We start from the raw sequence: 16,513 nt of genomic DNA, 5'->3' as shown, positions 1-16,513 counted from the left end.
TGTAGGGAGAATAATGAGAGAAAGAAGGGGAAATGAAAGAGCGAGGAAATCGTGGGGGATTATAAATTTGGGGGGAATGGAAATCTGTAGTAGCTGGACGAGTTGCCGAGCATGCAATATTTCATATTTTTTTTTTACAAAATATTCGATTTCATTTAATTTTAATGCCATATATACTTGTAATAATCTTATTTCCTTTTATTATTATTTTTTTTATTTTGATTGTTTATTTTTTAATGCTTTTGGGGAATTATTATTATTATTATTATTATTATTATTATTATTTTTTTTTTTATTATTATTATTATTATTATTATTATTATTATTATTATTATTATCTCAAAAACAAAAGTCATACAACCTACAATAAATTAGTGGGAAGCCGAGATACAATCTGGGCCCCCACTCCTCTAGCTATTGCAAATCCTACCCTAGTGAAGATATGAGCTGCAGCACGAGCCCCAATGTCTTGCGTCGTCGAGAACCTCTGAATCCGCTTCAGTAACGCAACAACCTCTTTCTCCAATTCCCCAAGCGAAGAAAAGGAGAAGGGAATGAAACCATATCCAATCGCCTGACAGCGAGCTTCATACTTAACCCGTTTCCGATGAGTTGCATCAGCAACAACCCGCCCAGGAAAGAAGTCAGATAGCCCTGACTGAGTCAAAGGAGAAGACCCTGTCAAATCAACACATACATCACGACCACGATCCCATGAATAAAGTAACACATCCGCGGGTCTGAGGGCCTCGTCGTTCCCTCCGGCCAACCCAATGTCAACCTCTTTTCTCGCTGAAATCCCAGAACGATAGCAAACATCAACAAGGGTATCCCGAACAACATTATGCCGATGTTTAATACCCACAATTCCAGCACAAGACACCGCGTGATCACCAAAAATATCTCCAGCAAAAACCCTCGAACAAGCAGAGCACAACGTCGAGATAGAGAACAATGGAACACCCAACCGATAGGACAACACACAGCGATAAGTCTTGGCGTTCATCGTCTGACCCAACCCTGAAATGGGAACCGCCCGAAGCCAAGCAGAGGTGTGATCACCCTGTTGTGATTTCCATAATGCTGATTGTCGAGGAGTTAAAGAATAAGCAGATTCTGCAGAAGTGGTAACCTTTGTGATCACCCTGTTATTATTATTATTATTATTATTATTATTATTATTATTATTATTATTATTATTATTATTATTATTATTATTATTATTATTATTATTATTATTATTATTATTATTATTATTATTATTATTATTATTATTATTATTATTATTATTATTATTATTATTATTATTATTATTATTATTATTATCTCAAAAACAAAAAGTCATACAACCTACAATAAATTAGTGGGAAGCCGAGATACAATCTGGGCCCCCACTCCTCTAGCTATAGCAAAGCCTACCCTAGTAAAAATATGAGCTGCAGCAGGTGCTCCAATGCCTTGCGTCGTTGAGAACCTCTGAATTCGCTTAAGCAACGCAACATCCTCCTTCTCTAATTCACCAAACGAAGAAAAGGAGAAGGGAATGAACCCATATCCAATCGTCTGACAACGAGCCTCATACTTAACCCGCTTCCGATGAGCTGCATCAGCCACAACCCGTCCAGGAATTATTATTATTATTATTATTATTATTATTATTATTATTATTATTATTATTATTATTATTATTATTATTATTATTATTATTATTATTATTATTATTATTATTATTATTATTATTATTATTATTATTATTATTATTATTATTATTATTATTATTATTATTATTATTATTATTATTATTATTATTATTATTATTATTATTATTATTATTATTATTATTATTATTATTATTATTATTATTATTATTATTATTATTATTATTATTACGTGAATAATTGGAATATGAATACGTAATTGTTTTATAATTTTTTTTAAGGAAATATATATCTCATTTAATCATTTATGATCAAACTGGCTTGTATGTATAATTTTTTTGTTTATTTTATATAAAGGCAAAAGCTAATGAGCGCCCCCGGGGCGTTAGATAAGAGAATTAAAGTACAAATATTAAAGTAAAATTAACATTAATTACACCGAACGACGCGTGATTTTGTCATGAATTCCTAACTTAATACCATTTCAACCAATATAATTTATTCTTATTTAACGCCCTGGGGCGCTCGTTAGCAAGATCGTTATATAAATTTATCAAAGCTTATTAGTATAATTTATTTGAGTTGTAAATTGAAGTTTGAACAACTTTAATGTTCAACTCTTATTTGAAATTATTTTTCTTGAAAAATATGTGAAAACAAGGTGAACAATTCAAGAGAGCTGATACACATACAACCATTGTATGTTGTCCCTACATACAACACCATTAGAATTTTGACACCTCAACACAAAATGGGAGAAAATTAGGAGCCAAATATAAATTGAATGTAATGGAACTTGTGCCTATTATTTTAACCAATAAAAACATGACAAATTAGAGTTGTAGGTAGGGACCACATACAACAATTGTATGTGTAGCCTTATTAATCAACAATAATTGGTGGTATTACAACTGAATTAAACTTAATTACATGTAACTTTGTGCATTAAGTGAATAATTAGGGGGTTTCAAAAAAAAAATAATTCATAATTAAGGTTGTTCACTTCTGCCTAATTTCAGTTCAGTTCAGCTTCTAAACTCCTTTTCTCATAAAATATTCATTTCAACTCAGTTCAGTAAATATAAACATGCCCGTAGTATGTATTGTTGTATGTGACAATTGAATAATGCTATAATTATTAGAGTACTCATATTATTTAAAATTTAATAAATATTTTATTACGCGTACCTTATTTGTAAGGGATACATTTTTCTTGTTTCGAGTTTATCTGAATCTATTGTTATTATATGTTGCGCATATTAGAAATGTCCATGCCAACATTATTTTTTTTGTTCCATTTTTTTTACGGAATACCTACTAATGGATATGCGGATTGGTTGGAACATTATTTTTTTTGTTCCATTTTTTTTACGGAATACCTATTAATGGATATGCAGATTGGTTGGAAAAAATCGGGTGACATTGGTAGCTTACTTTGAATACAGAATCATACATACTCCAATCAAAATTTCAACTCAAAAAATGTGATGCTTCAAATTAAAAATCACTACATACATCTAATATTATTCAATGAAATGGAAGTTAATCGTTATTAGTAAAAGAGTACTTCTAATTCAGTAAAATTAGCAGAACAAAGAGCCTTGGACTGTTGGACATGTCAGTTGGTGACACTTCAGTAAACGACCACCGAAGTAATAGGCCGGCCTCCAAATCAATTAATCATAATTAATCACACATTATATTCAATAAAATAAGTAGCTTTTTTTATTAATGGAATAAAATAGCTTATTTTAAAAAAGAGTGTGCTTCTTTCAATAATTACTCTAAATTAACAAAGCATATAAAAATATGAACAAATGAAAACTAAGAGAATTATTTCAATACGTGGTTAGCATATTTTTGCAGGCTATAAATTTACATTATTTCTTCTAAGTTAATGGAGGCCACATTTTAGATCATCAATCATCACAAACAAGAAGGTGGCTGGTTATTTTATAAGATTATGTAATATATTCACATGCGCAGCTGTACTATGTTTATTGAATTAGACCCGTTAAAAAATTAATAAAGGTGGTTGTTAAATTAATTATTTTTAAGATATGTTCTAAGGTTATTCTTTCTCAATCAATGGTAAATATTCTTGAAATTATGACAGTGATTTTTGCAACTTTAATTGTGAATAAAGGAATTGTAAATGGTTGCCGACAAGGTTGGATCAATTGTACTTGTAATTTGGTTTGGATGAAAGCTTCTTCCCATCTTTGATATTATGATTATTATCTATCTTATTAAGTTGTGTTCCAATCTTCACTTGAAAATTACATTAATTGATGAAGTAAAATTGAAAATAAATGAATAAGTATATTAATTTGAGATAGAGATAGCAGTGGCCAGTGGCCAGTGGCTGATCCAAATAATACATAAGAAGTATATAGAAGTAGAGTTGTATCCCAGTTTCCCATCATCTATCTATGTGAAAAGAAAGAAAAAAAAATGATATTTTGTGATTTGTAAATGTACTATCATACTATGTACACATGCATTGAGTCTAATTCTTGATATCACTGAAAATATTTTACTAGTCATCGATCTAGCCTTCACTCCTTACCCCTTCTAGTTATACATGACTACAGAGTACATTCACGTCATCCAAATCAATGAGTATAAGAATATTCTCTTTGAAGGTTATTTTTTTCTTGGGTCAAGTGATATTCTATTATACTACTCATAAGCTTATTAAGATGAAATAAACGAGTCATCAATTACATTACACTAAAGGCGAAACTTAGAGAATACTTGTCAATTACATTACACTAAAGGCGAAACTTAGAGAACACTAAGCAAAATATTGTAAAATGTTTTCCCTCCAAAACCACTTACTAAAAAAAACTTATTGTAATTAATAAATTATGACTTTTAGTTTATATAAAATCTAAAATAAATGTCCTTAAATATCAAATTGCCCATTATAACTATTACTCCGTATATGTTTAATTAATTTCTTTCACAATATTTCATACTTTTTACCACTAAGTCTATTTATAATATTTATATATCCATTATTTTTGGTAAAATTTATTATTTTATTGTCATCTATCTATCTATCTATCTATCTATATATTATACTAAAAGACAAGCGCCTCAATGTGAGGATGACAAATGTCACTCTCTCATTGGTTTATCTTAAGTATTAAATATATCTATATAATTATTGTTTACATATTCAAGCATAGTTATTTTTGTTATACTTCAAACAATAAAAGCAAGTTTCTATACATGCATAAGATTTTCATGATTTCCTAACATAAATATTAATTTAATTTTTTTATAATAAATATATGTTTTCCAATACTACAAATAATCCATAAAGTCTTTCCAATCTTTATTTATAGTCAAGTTAAAGAATAATAACTAATTTGAAGCAATATGATTAAAGTGGCATAATTAAGGAAACAAATATTTCGTATTTTGAAAGACTAATATTGTTTTTTTTTTTTATGAAAATTAAATAAAATCGATAGAATTTAGTTTGACGTCAATTATGAAATCAATACAAACATTTTTAAAAAATCAGATGTACAATAAAATATTGTGCAGCTATTATAAAAGCTACCCTCTAATGAATGAAAGTTATTTATGCTTTATTGATAAAAGTTACCCAAAATAGTCTACAAGTTATCCTAAATTCAATTCAAGTAATCGGATGAATACAAAAGTTTTTGATAAAGATACAAAATAGTGTAAAAATTACTTTTATCGTTTGTTGTACTCCTTGACAAATATTGAATGTTGAGCCGAAATGTTGTCTTGGAAAAAAATACATAATCTTGAACATAAATTTAATTTTAATCAGCCTTTCATTTTCTATACAATGTCTTTTACAATAACCTTTTGTTTTTCTTGCATAAAAAAAAAAAGAAAAAAAAACCAATAACCAATCAAAACAAGAATAATAAAAGTTAAATTGAATTAGACATTTGACTGAAAAGGGATAGATATACAACAATCATGTGCAATAATTTATGTTGTTTTATACATAATAATACTTTTAACTATAATAGTATGTGTATATAATATAATATTTTTTTATAATATAAAAAAGTATATGTATATAATATAATATTTTATAACACGTGTCCTCCATACCAAGTGTTTGGTTGTTGGTGTAGTGGTAATTGAAACTACACTTGGTAGGGAGGACCTGTGTTCGCTCCCCTGCTACAACAATCGGAAGGGGAGTGGAACCTAATAGCCTAGAACAGATCCTCGAATTTGGATTAGCCCAAAGGGTGAACCGGATAGAACTCCCAAAATTCAATGCATATATGACGGGAATTAACTTATCCTTTATCTATCTTATACAAAACTCCCAAGTCTAAATTTTTTTTCAAAATATAATTAATAATAACATTTATAAATTTTTGTTAATATGAAAGATATAAACCTATCAATATGTATATATAGTTAAATTGTTTAATAACTTATATCGAATGCGTAGTTTTATTAAAATTATTTGCATGTAATCATTAAATGTGTTGGATGTTGTGTAGCTACGCAATGTCCAAAACTTTAGTTGAGCGACTTTGATTTAGTGATTGTACGGTAAAAAGATATTGACTTCGATCTTGAAACCTAACAGTCTAATAAATTCTAAATAGAAAAATTAAAACAAAAGGAAATGAAAATAGTAAATGGCTTTAAATATTGAAATAAACATAACTTTTAAATCAATTTAGCGAATTCAAGAGACAATTTTAAGGCTTTTAAAATTAAATGGGAGAAAATATATGTAAAAAGAACATTTTTAGATATATAAATGTCCATGCACTATTATAAGAGTTTTGTTAACCATTTTATAATTAAGGTAGGGATAAATCTTAATAATATATACTCCGTATATTTTATTTATATAAAATTATCAGTATCCGATCCATACCTAAGCTATATACGAAGTATTTGTGTTGTATACTATATTTAATCAGCTATTGGTTATATATATGACTATTATATAATATATAGTTTTTGGCACAATGCTTAACTTAGGAAAATATATTAGGTAGGTCAAATATAAGGTTATTATTGTGTCTATAGATTTAATGAGTGCGACGGGTAAATAAAACATGTATATATTAGATTGATTGTAGCTACTAATGCGGATGGTATGACAAGAAAATTTTAGTTTTTTCTCAACGGGAGATATAAATAAATTAGTCCACTTCTTATATAGCTATGTGGAGTATTATTCAATTATTTTTCAATTAATAAAATAACATTATAAAAAATTAAAAGAAATTCAAATAACATAAAATACTATTTAAATAACGTTCCTTTAATTTTTATTTATTGGCCATTAGTAACCAAGTCCTTTAATAATAAATGAATTACCTTTGTTTTTATTTTTATTTTTCCTACGGGTTTGATAGTTTGATTTATAAACCGTGCATCGCACGGGCACTATGCTAGTTAGAATTATTTAACAAACGTGCATTGCACGGGGTTTAATCTAGTATTTTACCATTAGATATACTTATTATAATTTCTAAGGTTAATTTAGAGCGGATTTGGTCGAGTTAGGTCAACTTCAAATTATGTGGTTCGAATAGTATTCGGTTTCAATCTGTATTTTTGGGCCAAATAATTAGATATCAGAGATGTAAAAAAGTAATCCAACCCGACTCGACCTGATTTGATTTGATCCGAAAATAACTCGAGATTTCTACTTGATGTACACAACTTAACATGACTCTAAGTTAAATAAAATCCGACCTGACTTAACCGAACCCAATTGGCCAACCTAGTGATCTAAATCGACACTTAAGAGAGTTAGGGATGGATTTAGGGTGGAGTAATGGGTCCACTGATGGGCTAACAAGAAGAGGGGAAAAAAAAAAGAAAAAAAAAGTAGAGCAACAAGAGGCTAATTGGGCCAGTGATGAGAAATTAAGAAAAATTGATGAACCCTTGCCTTAATTCTCATTCAATTTTTCTAATTCTCTCTCTTCTCTAGTTGAGCGATAACAGTGTAGTTGAAGAGTAGCAGCAGTAATGGAGTTCGTCAGCCCAGAAGGTCTCCGCTTAGACGGTCGTCGTCCTTTGGAGATGAGGCAACTTCGAGCTCAGATTGGTGTCGTGTCTAAAGCTGACGGGTAATTTTTGTAGTTTTTTTTTTTTTGTTCAATTGATTTTTTGAATTGCAAAAATTTAATTAAATTGTTGAATTTGTAATTGAATTTAGTTCAGCTGTTTTCGAAATGGGCAACACCAAAGTCATTGCCGCCGTTTATGGTCCTAGAGAGGTACTCTTCTCTCTCGCTCTCTTTTTTTTAGATAATTGCAATTTATATTTCTAGGTATTCAATTAATGATGATTTCTCTGCTTAATTATGATAGTTGTTGTTACCCAAAAATTAATTTCAGAAAAATTAAGTTATGATAAGGGCTACCAAGTTCTTGCAGTTGATTTCAGTTTTAGCCGTAGTTGTTAGCTGATTTCTGAAAGTAATATACATGTTATGGGATTATTTAGCTGCTGTTAGTTTGTTGTATTCGTGTTTTTGATCACTGGAGGTTGGAAGATTGCTGAATTTTTGCCGGGGTGTTTAATGTAAGTTGATCTCTTTTAGGTTGAAAATAGAGCGCAGCAAATGAATGACCAGGCATTGGTAATAATCTCTTAGCACACTTCATCTTTGTGTTTATGTTGAATTTGCTGGATTCGAGTGTTTTATGTTTGTTTTCTGATATATTCAGGTGCGATGTGAGTACACCATGGCTAATTTCAGTACCGGAGATCGTGTGAGAAAACCAAAGGGAGACAGGTTAGTCTGTTCCTTGCTTCGTATTTAGGTGAATCTCATACATATCGAAACATGTTAATCTTAGATGCATGAGCATCTGAACTCTATTGTAACAGCAAGTTCCTAGAAACTATACATAGCCATACTAGGATATCCTTGCTCTTGTTGAAGTTTCAGCATAATTTGTTTTTGAATTTGTTTTCGCGGTTCTTTGTTGTTAAATCCTACTGCAGTCTGCAGATCAATAATCTATTTAATACATATCCCTCTGTCATCTTGCCCTACCTCTTAACCTTTTCCGAGGCTTTCTAAAGTAATTGAAAAAGTGGGGACTTAGAGGAGCTGGACACGATTCTGGCTGACTACTATTAGTTTCTGTTCTTAATTCAACTGTCTGAATTAGAATGATTGTGCTTACACTCTTTCAGTTCATCTTCTTTATGGATCCTGTGCTAGTTTTATTTATCTCTTTTTCCGTGTTAAATCTTTTCGTTCTTCATTTCATTCATTTTAGTTCTTCGGTTCTTGTGCTTCCAAGCAAGAAGTAGAATTGTGAGCTATTGAATCCAACAAAACTAATTAATACTACCGTTACTTCCCAATCTGACCACATACAAGTCTTTATAGTGAGCTTTTTGAAATTGTAATCAATAACAACCCTTCGGCGTTGCATGAAGTGCTTAAATTATGATTTCAATGATTCAAATGTATCTCTTTTACAATCATCAAGAGTGCTATACCATTCTCTTTGTAGACACCCAGGTATCCTTTTAACAACAATTGCTATTAGTATTTGTATTGCTGATTTAATATTTACTACTTATTAGGCGGTCAACTGAAATATCAATGGTTATTCGGCAAACTATGGAGGCTTGCATAATGACAAACCTAATGCCTCGTTCTCAGGTAGCAAATGACTAACAAGCTTATATAAACTTGGTACTGCCTTATATTTTTTCATTTATTGATCTTTTTCTATGACCAATTTAAATCGTTGCAGATTGACATTTTCGTCCAAGTCCTCCAAGCTGATGGAGGTAACTATGGTTCCAGCATTTATATAGTTTCTGGATTTCTATTTCTGACCAACAAAGTGCAATAGTCATTAAAATGTAAATGTATTAATGGATTGCTATTCATCTGCTCCTCATTCAACTCTTACAAGGACATGATTGTTGAAATCCACTTAAATATGCTTCATGATTGTGAACTCTGTTTGTAAGAATTATCCTAAAGATGCTACATCATAGTAACTGAACTACAAATGCCCCTACGTTCAGATGTTTTAGCTCCCCCACCCCCCCTCCACAACTAGGAAAAAGAGGGGGACTTTCTATAGTCTGTAGCTGATTACCATGAAAGTTAAAATGTTGATTACAGAGATAATTTTTTGTGCCCTTGCAATTTCATATTTGCTGAGGTTGTGATGCTAATTTGATTTTATGTGAGGATTTGATGTATTCTGATTTCTGTCAGTGAGAATGTTTAAACAAGTTTTGAATTTTCTGTTCTGCAGGAACTAGATCTGCATGCATTAATGCAGCTACATTGGCTCTAGCTGATGCTGGCATTCCAATGCGTGATCTGGTTACATCATGCAGTGCTGGGTATCTTAATACAACACCGCTCCTTGGTACTTTCTACCTCTAATATAACATCAAAATGAATCTGCATTCGCTTGCAATTATGTTAACTATGAAAGTTTCTGATGGCAGATCTAAATTATATAGAAGATAGTGCTGGAGGTCCTGATGTTACTGTAGGGTTTCTTCCTAAATTGGACAAAGTTACACTTCTTCAGGTTCTTACCCACATCTTTTGTTTGCTATCAAGATTAATTTTAGTTTGCTATCAAGATTAATTTTACGGAGGGCCAGGATTATTCTTGGCCTCTTTGCAGTTACTGTTTTGCATGTGTAGATTATCTTCCATATGAACACCTCTGATCTAGACAATGCCTGTGAGCTTTGGGGATTTTTTTTTCTTTACACAATATGGACCCTGTAGCATTTTGGTCTCAGAGAGCTTTTAGTTGTTTAAATGATGTGCTGTTATTTGAAAGTCCAAATTCTTAAACATTGTGTTCTGCCTCTTGCTTAATAAATGCAGATGGACTCAAAGTTGCCCTTGGATACATTTGAAACTGTAATGCAGCTTGCAACAGAAGGTTGCAAGGCAGTTGCCAATTACATCCGTGAAGTAAGAACATTACTAAGCCTATTGCCTTATTCAAATATAAACATGGTCATGTACAGCTATTCAGCTAATGCTAGGAATCGTTGCTTGTGTATACATGTTATATTCCCAGCTAAGCATCATTTGTACTTGGTTGACAGATATTGCTTGAGAACACTAAGCAACTTCAGTATCGACGAGGTTCATAGCTTAAGAGCGGCAAGAACTGAACCATTGGAGATAGTTGAGGCTTACGGATATGGGTTTGAGCTTTTAGTGTAATTCCTAGGCAATTAGAAAGACATGAATTCAAGGAACTGCACAGTATTGTTTCAATTGTTCTCCATTGGTTTAACTTTAATGATTTACAAACTGATAGACTCCACTTGTTCTGAAAAGTTGGTAAACAAATATTATTCCTCAAAAAACTGGGTAAGGTCACCAAAATATTACGCCTCCATGCTTATGGTGTACTCAATCTTTAAGGTTTTGAAATACAACGAGGGTTGGTTTTATCAGATGGAGGGTACCATAACGCACAGGAAGATCAATTCGAAAGCGAAAGCCATCACCTGCTGGCTGCTGGTTTTAGGGAGTAGGATTACAATTCACATTGAATAATACTTGTATTTGCTTGCTTTGCTCTGCAATATCAAAGACTAGATGAACCCGTTATGTCACGTTATAAATCCCATTCCCTCCCCCCTAATCTCACATACCAAACGACCTTAAGATTATGTTATACGTTTTTATAAAGTTTAAATGAATAATCTATGTACAGTGTATTGTTATTTGTTAAATAATCCTCAACATAATTAGATTCGTAATCATGAGATTTTAACTATTATGTCAGATCTTGATTTGACTTTCCAAAAAAACAATGAAAGAATGGTTAAATATTTTTATTTGACCAAAAACAACACAACAATCAGAGTGGCGCAGCGGAAGCGTGGTGGGCCCATAACCCACAGGTCCCAAGATCGAAACTTGGCTCTGATATAAATTAGAGAGGGCTTCCTGCTTAAATTTTTTTTTTCCACCTTAATGTCTAAAAACAAGATATAAAATTGAAGTACAGTTTTCTGCAATAATATAAAATTAAGTAAGATATAATATTATAGTAAATCTCAAAGTCATCCTATATTTTTCATACATTAACTTCAATGCATTTTCTGCTGGAAGTAAAAAATGATTCCAGCATTTTACTCTATTCTTCTATCTATTTTGTTGCTGACATCAAAATTCCTTACATTATAAACTGAAATACTTCGGTATTAAACTAATACTGTAAACTAGGAATAGCTATATTGAGCTGCATCAATTTGCAATTCGGAACTTCCTTATTTATGTATAGGAATGCAGCTTTCTTAAAAACGCACTTTATGCAGATCAAGATGATCACTGCAGAAGCTTGAAGGCACCACTACAATCTCTAGCCGGCCTGTCCATTCTTCTCCAGGCTTCAGCGTGATGGGATGCTCAACCACTGCTCCGTCAACACAAAGCATGTGCTTGTATTCTTCGTCCCCAAAATCAGTCATTGCCTTTGATTTTTTATCCCATGGATTCCATACAACTGTGCAAAATTAAGAAAGAAAAAACATCACAAAACAATGATATTAATTCAACCTCAAGTGTTTTTTTCAATGCAAAATATACAACATAATGTAAGCTCTTCTGCCAGTGCATCTTACCAACATCTGGTAAGCCATCCTTTCGGATCACAAATGTCCTCTTTTTTGCATGATCAATGACAGCAATAGCGTTTGGACAACTCAGATATACACGATCCACCTAAAAAGCCAAAAGCGGGTATGAAAGGAGTGAGCAAAATATTATCGAAAGAGTGCCATGCAGTCATCTGTTCACAATATAATGGCAGCACAAGGGCTAGTCAAGAAGACTAGACAGTCTATGATAGAGTTTCTCAAGATTTTATCAATAGAGTTTTCGGTAAAGAAGCTAGCATATGATTAATGAAATAGCCGCATATAGTACCTCAGATTCAAATGTCAAAGCATCTCCTTGCTCAGTACAGCGTTCTCTGTGAAAGAGGTTGTCAAGGTAGTCTAGTGTTTCCAATCCTTCTATCCTGACCTCACTACAGAAAAAAGTAAGACAGGATAACTGAATAAGAAATCATATGGCAAGTTAAGAAACCAACAGGGCCAAGGAAAGTAATGAGGCGAACAAGATGTCACAATTCTGTAAAGAACACAAGACAATTAAGAATGTGTCAGAATATCAATACAAGCAACAAGGTTTCGATACCTGATATCAGAAACTGACATATAGGTGTGGTAGGCGAATGAGAAAGTAAAAGGCTTTCCATTAACGTTTCTTATGCGAGATATTAATGACAAACGTCCATCAGCCCCAAGAGCAACCCTCAAACGATACTCAAAACTGCAATAAGAAAATTAATTTAATTATCAATAAGTGGCATGAAAAATGTCCTGAGAGGCTGAGACACGTGACGGATAATGACAACTAAGATACAGAAAGCAGATCAGTAAAATAAGGAAAAAAGGGATTAGTAACCATCTAAAGCTCAATAACTCGTGACACGAAAATGAGTTACATATGAGCATTATGAGGTCCAACAAGTATAGGAAGAAAACTAAGGCACGTTTCGTGAAAGTTTCATGGTACCTGTGTGGCCAGCATTTGAGATCCTCTGCAGATGGTTTCAGAATCAAATCAACAAAGGATTTCCCATTGGAATCATTTGGTGGCAGAGGAGGGGGATTGTTATCGATGGCCCAGACTTTGTTCCTGGCAAACCCATGTTGCTCAAGCGATCCACAATTCCCAAACTTCAATGACATTCAAATTCAACTCAGATACTGACTCAACATTAAAAACTTTAAATAATCATAGATGAAATACCAATGTACCTGAGGGAAACAAAGCGGAATTCCTCCTCTCATAGCTTTTGGTGGCTTAAAGACGGCCTATTTATCACCAGAAAGTGAAGTGATTCAATTATTGACTAGAGAGGACTCACAGTTGAAAACTTGGAACTTTCACTTCCCGTGTGAAGGATACACATGAAGTGTGATTCAGAAAAAAACTCCACTTTCAATTGAAGTTCAAAAAATAGTTTTCATAGCCATTTTTTCATCAATTTAATTTTATTAAAAAAGACGGTAAAAATGTATGATGCATTTTTAATATATAAAAAAAATAATCAAAAAGATGTTAAGGCTTGAACAGATTCAGATTTTTACGGATTCATGCAGGGTGATAGAGTGATTTAATTCACCTCAAATCACAAATGGGGGACAATAATTCAGATTTTTATGGGTTGATGCAGGGTGAGATGGTGATTTAATTCACCTCAAATCACAAATGGGGACAATAAGAGAGACAGAAAACTCAGTAAATTTTTTATTGTATAAATCCATTAGTTTGTATCAAAGTTCTGGCCAAAACTTCAATAGATAAATGATGTTCAAGATCAAAACATGGAATGATAAAGAAAATTTATTTACAGACAAATTCATGCTGGAATGCTTGATTAGGTTATATAGTGAAGTAAATCAATTCCACCAGTTTCAAATCACAAATTCACAATCACACATTAGATGCATAAATTAATGTCATTGATTATATAACTATACGATTTACATCGAATTGTTTGCACCAAAACCCTCAGCAATAAACACTTACAGAAATCATACCAAAGAACAAAGCATCAAATAATTCAAATTTTATACATTTACCTTACTGCTGGTAAATAAGAGTTCTTCCCCATGTTCATTTTTCCATGACATAACTTGTCCCCCGTGCAAACTAATCTGTAAAATTGAAAAGCATACAAATCAATAACCCCATTTTATTTTTAATTTAAAAAAAAAATGGAGATAAAGAAAAAGATGAAACAGAATCGTTTTCAATAGAACAAACAAAAACTAAGATTTTCCTTAAAGCTACAACAACTCTTGATTTAATTTTAAAATTAGTTTAAACTTGTGAATGTAATAATCAATATTATAAAATAATACCCAACAAGATTTTTTGTACTAAAAACATCACCATCAACCAAGATTACAAAAATGAATTCCATCAATAAAACAAAAACAATAAATGGCACAAATGAAATTTCATTCTATCAAAATCAACAACACAAAAGAAATTAATCCAATCAAAATACAATTAAATTACAAAATAAAGTAGAAAAATAAAAAAAGATGAAATCTTTACCCTTGCAGAAGCACCTTGAGGATTTCTGAGAATAACATAAGGATTTCCATTCCAGTCAGAAGTGAGTTCATGAGCAGGCCTGTAATCCCAAACTGCAGCAGAGTGTCCCATTTTCTCTCTCTAAAAATAATTTAACTTCTCTCTATTTTTTCTCTCCAATTTCTCCCCTTTTAAAGACCTAAAAATTGGATTGTGCAAACAACCCAATTGGTCAGGACTCTAAGCACCTTTCTTGTGACTGTAACTTATGAATTCTGTGACTTCTAATTCAAAAAATTAAAAAAAAAAAAAAAATATTAAATTACTCACAAAAATCCCAACTACCAATCCCTACTTTACTCGACTTTAATTAATAATCTTCAACAATAAATAACCCAGATCCAGAAAATAATAACCTCAAAATTTGCTAAATTTTTTATTTTCAAAGGTACTCAAAATTATGAACCCAGAAAAATTAATTAAAACCCATAAAAACACAACATTTGGCAAAAACCCAGAAAATAATTTACAGCACTTCTTTGAATTTCTGGTATCAATTTGCCAGATGTTGGCAAAATTGCATCCTCACAACAAGATTTAATTTTTATTTTAAAGGAATAAAAATTAATATTTATTTGATCAATAATGTAGCAAAAATTGTAATGTGCTAACTCTAACTTTTAATTTACCACTACCAGTATATGAAACTTCCACGCCACATAAATTTAATTTTCTCTATTCTTTTTGTTTTCTGCAATTAGCTTACAAGATTCTTTAAAACTCAGTTGCCAATTTGGATCTTTATCTCCCAAATTTAGTAAAATTATACTGAAGAAGAAAAGAACTAGCAACAAAACTTCCAACAACCCACTACTATAAATGGGAATTTTTTTTCCAAAAATTTTTAAATACTCTTTGAATTTCTTCAATAAAAATGACAATCCAGAAAAACTAACCTTTTGCCAAATTTGTTCGTCAAAGTAGAAAAAAAAATAAAAATGTAATGTGTATATTAAAATTAAATCTATATTTAAAAAAAAACAGAGAAAATTAGTCACGAAAACTAGTACAATGCATCGAAAGATAGTAGATGTATAAATCCAGCAACAAAATAATTCAAGGTGTTAAAACTTGCTGCATTTATGATTAAGTAAGAGATTATTGTAATTAACTACTTAGTTATTCACAAATGCAGCTCAGCAGCTGGATTAAGCGTAATAGAAGAAGAGAGATGAAAGATGTACGTTTTTTATTAAAAATAAAAGTGTAAATTATACGGAGTATGTGTGTTTGTTTATTTATTTGATAACTTTGAAAAATGAGTAAGTTGTTTAAACTAAATATTGAACAAAAACGGTCAAAATTATAAATCTGGATTAAGATGTAATATGGCCATATGGGCCCATATCATTTTCTTCAGCCTAGATTCACTTCAAACGGTGTCGTTTTGTGTACAATTTATTAAAAATAAGCTCATGGAATTTTCTTTTTCTTTTTCTTTTTTTTCCTTTTTTTTTAGATGAGTATGAATGGGGTGAGATCTAATTATGTTATTGATAATTAATTTTATATTATTCTCGTGGAGTTTTATGCCTAAGATGATTAGTTTAAGGTTTGTAACTAATTTTGAGTTTGATTGAACTACATACTCCGTATTAATTTGTAGGTTTGTTTTTCTATAAGGGCAAATTTATGATTTTAGTTTTTAAATAGAAATAATTATTCTTGTTGTAATAA

At 31.2% G+C, this 16,513-nt stretch overlaps 2 protein-coding genes and 1 non-coding gene across 3 annotated transcripts; 2 read left to right on the top strand and 1 right to left on the bottom strand.

The window, feature by feature from the left end:
* Positions 1-7,541: 7,541 nt before the first annotated feature.
* Positions 7,542-10,969, top strand: LOC145638598 (exosome complex component RRP41 homolog). The gene is made up of 10 exons (XM_081689586.1): positions 7,542-7,765; positions 7,855-7,915; positions 8,243-8,281; positions 8,370-8,437; positions 9,244-9,322; positions 9,417-9,453; positions 9,933-10,049; positions 10,132-10,217; positions 10,526-10,615; positions 10,753-10,969. The coding sequence occupies exons 1-10, from the start codon at positions 7,665-7,667 to the stop codon at positions 10,798-10,800; spliced, it is 726 nt and encodes a 241-aa protein (XP_081545712.1). The 5' UTR covers positions 7,542-7,664; the 3' UTR covers positions 10,801-10,969.
* A 549-nt stretch (positions 10,970-11,518) lies between these two features.
* Positions 11,519-11,590, top strand: TRNAM-CAU (transfer RNA methionine (anticodon CAU)). Its single transcript has one exon. It is a non-coding gene; the product is annotated as a tRNA-Met (tRNA).
* Positions 11,591-11,679: 89 nt separating this feature from the next.
* On the bottom strand, positions 11,680-15,888 carry LOC145639629 (putative glucose-6-phosphate 1-epimerase). The gene is made up of 8 exons (XM_081690916.1): positions 14,798-15,888; positions 14,317-14,391; positions 13,489-13,545; positions 13,244-13,407; positions 12,863-12,997; positions 12,590-12,692; positions 12,286-12,385; positions 11,680-12,167 (listed from the first exon to the last, which is right to left on the bottom strand). The coding sequence occupies exons 1-8, from the start codon at positions 14,906-14,908 to the stop codon at positions 11,959-11,961; spliced, it is 954 nt and encodes a 317-aa protein (XP_081547042.1). The 5' UTR covers positions 14,909-15,888; the 3' UTR covers positions 11,680-11,958.
* Positions 15,889-16,513: the final 625 nt, after the last annotated feature.

The sequence above is a fragment of the Chenopodium album genome, chromosome 7, assembly GCF_948465745.1.
Source record: "Chenopodium album chromosome 7, dcCheAlbu1.1, whole genome shotgun sequence".
NCBI classification, from domain to species: domain Eukaryota; kingdom Viridiplantae; phylum Streptophyta; class Magnoliopsida; order Caryophyllales; family Amaranthaceae; genus Chenopodium; species Chenopodium album.
Note: the sequence above shows the minus strand (reverse complement) of the source record. Positions and strands in the feature narration are given on the sequence as shown.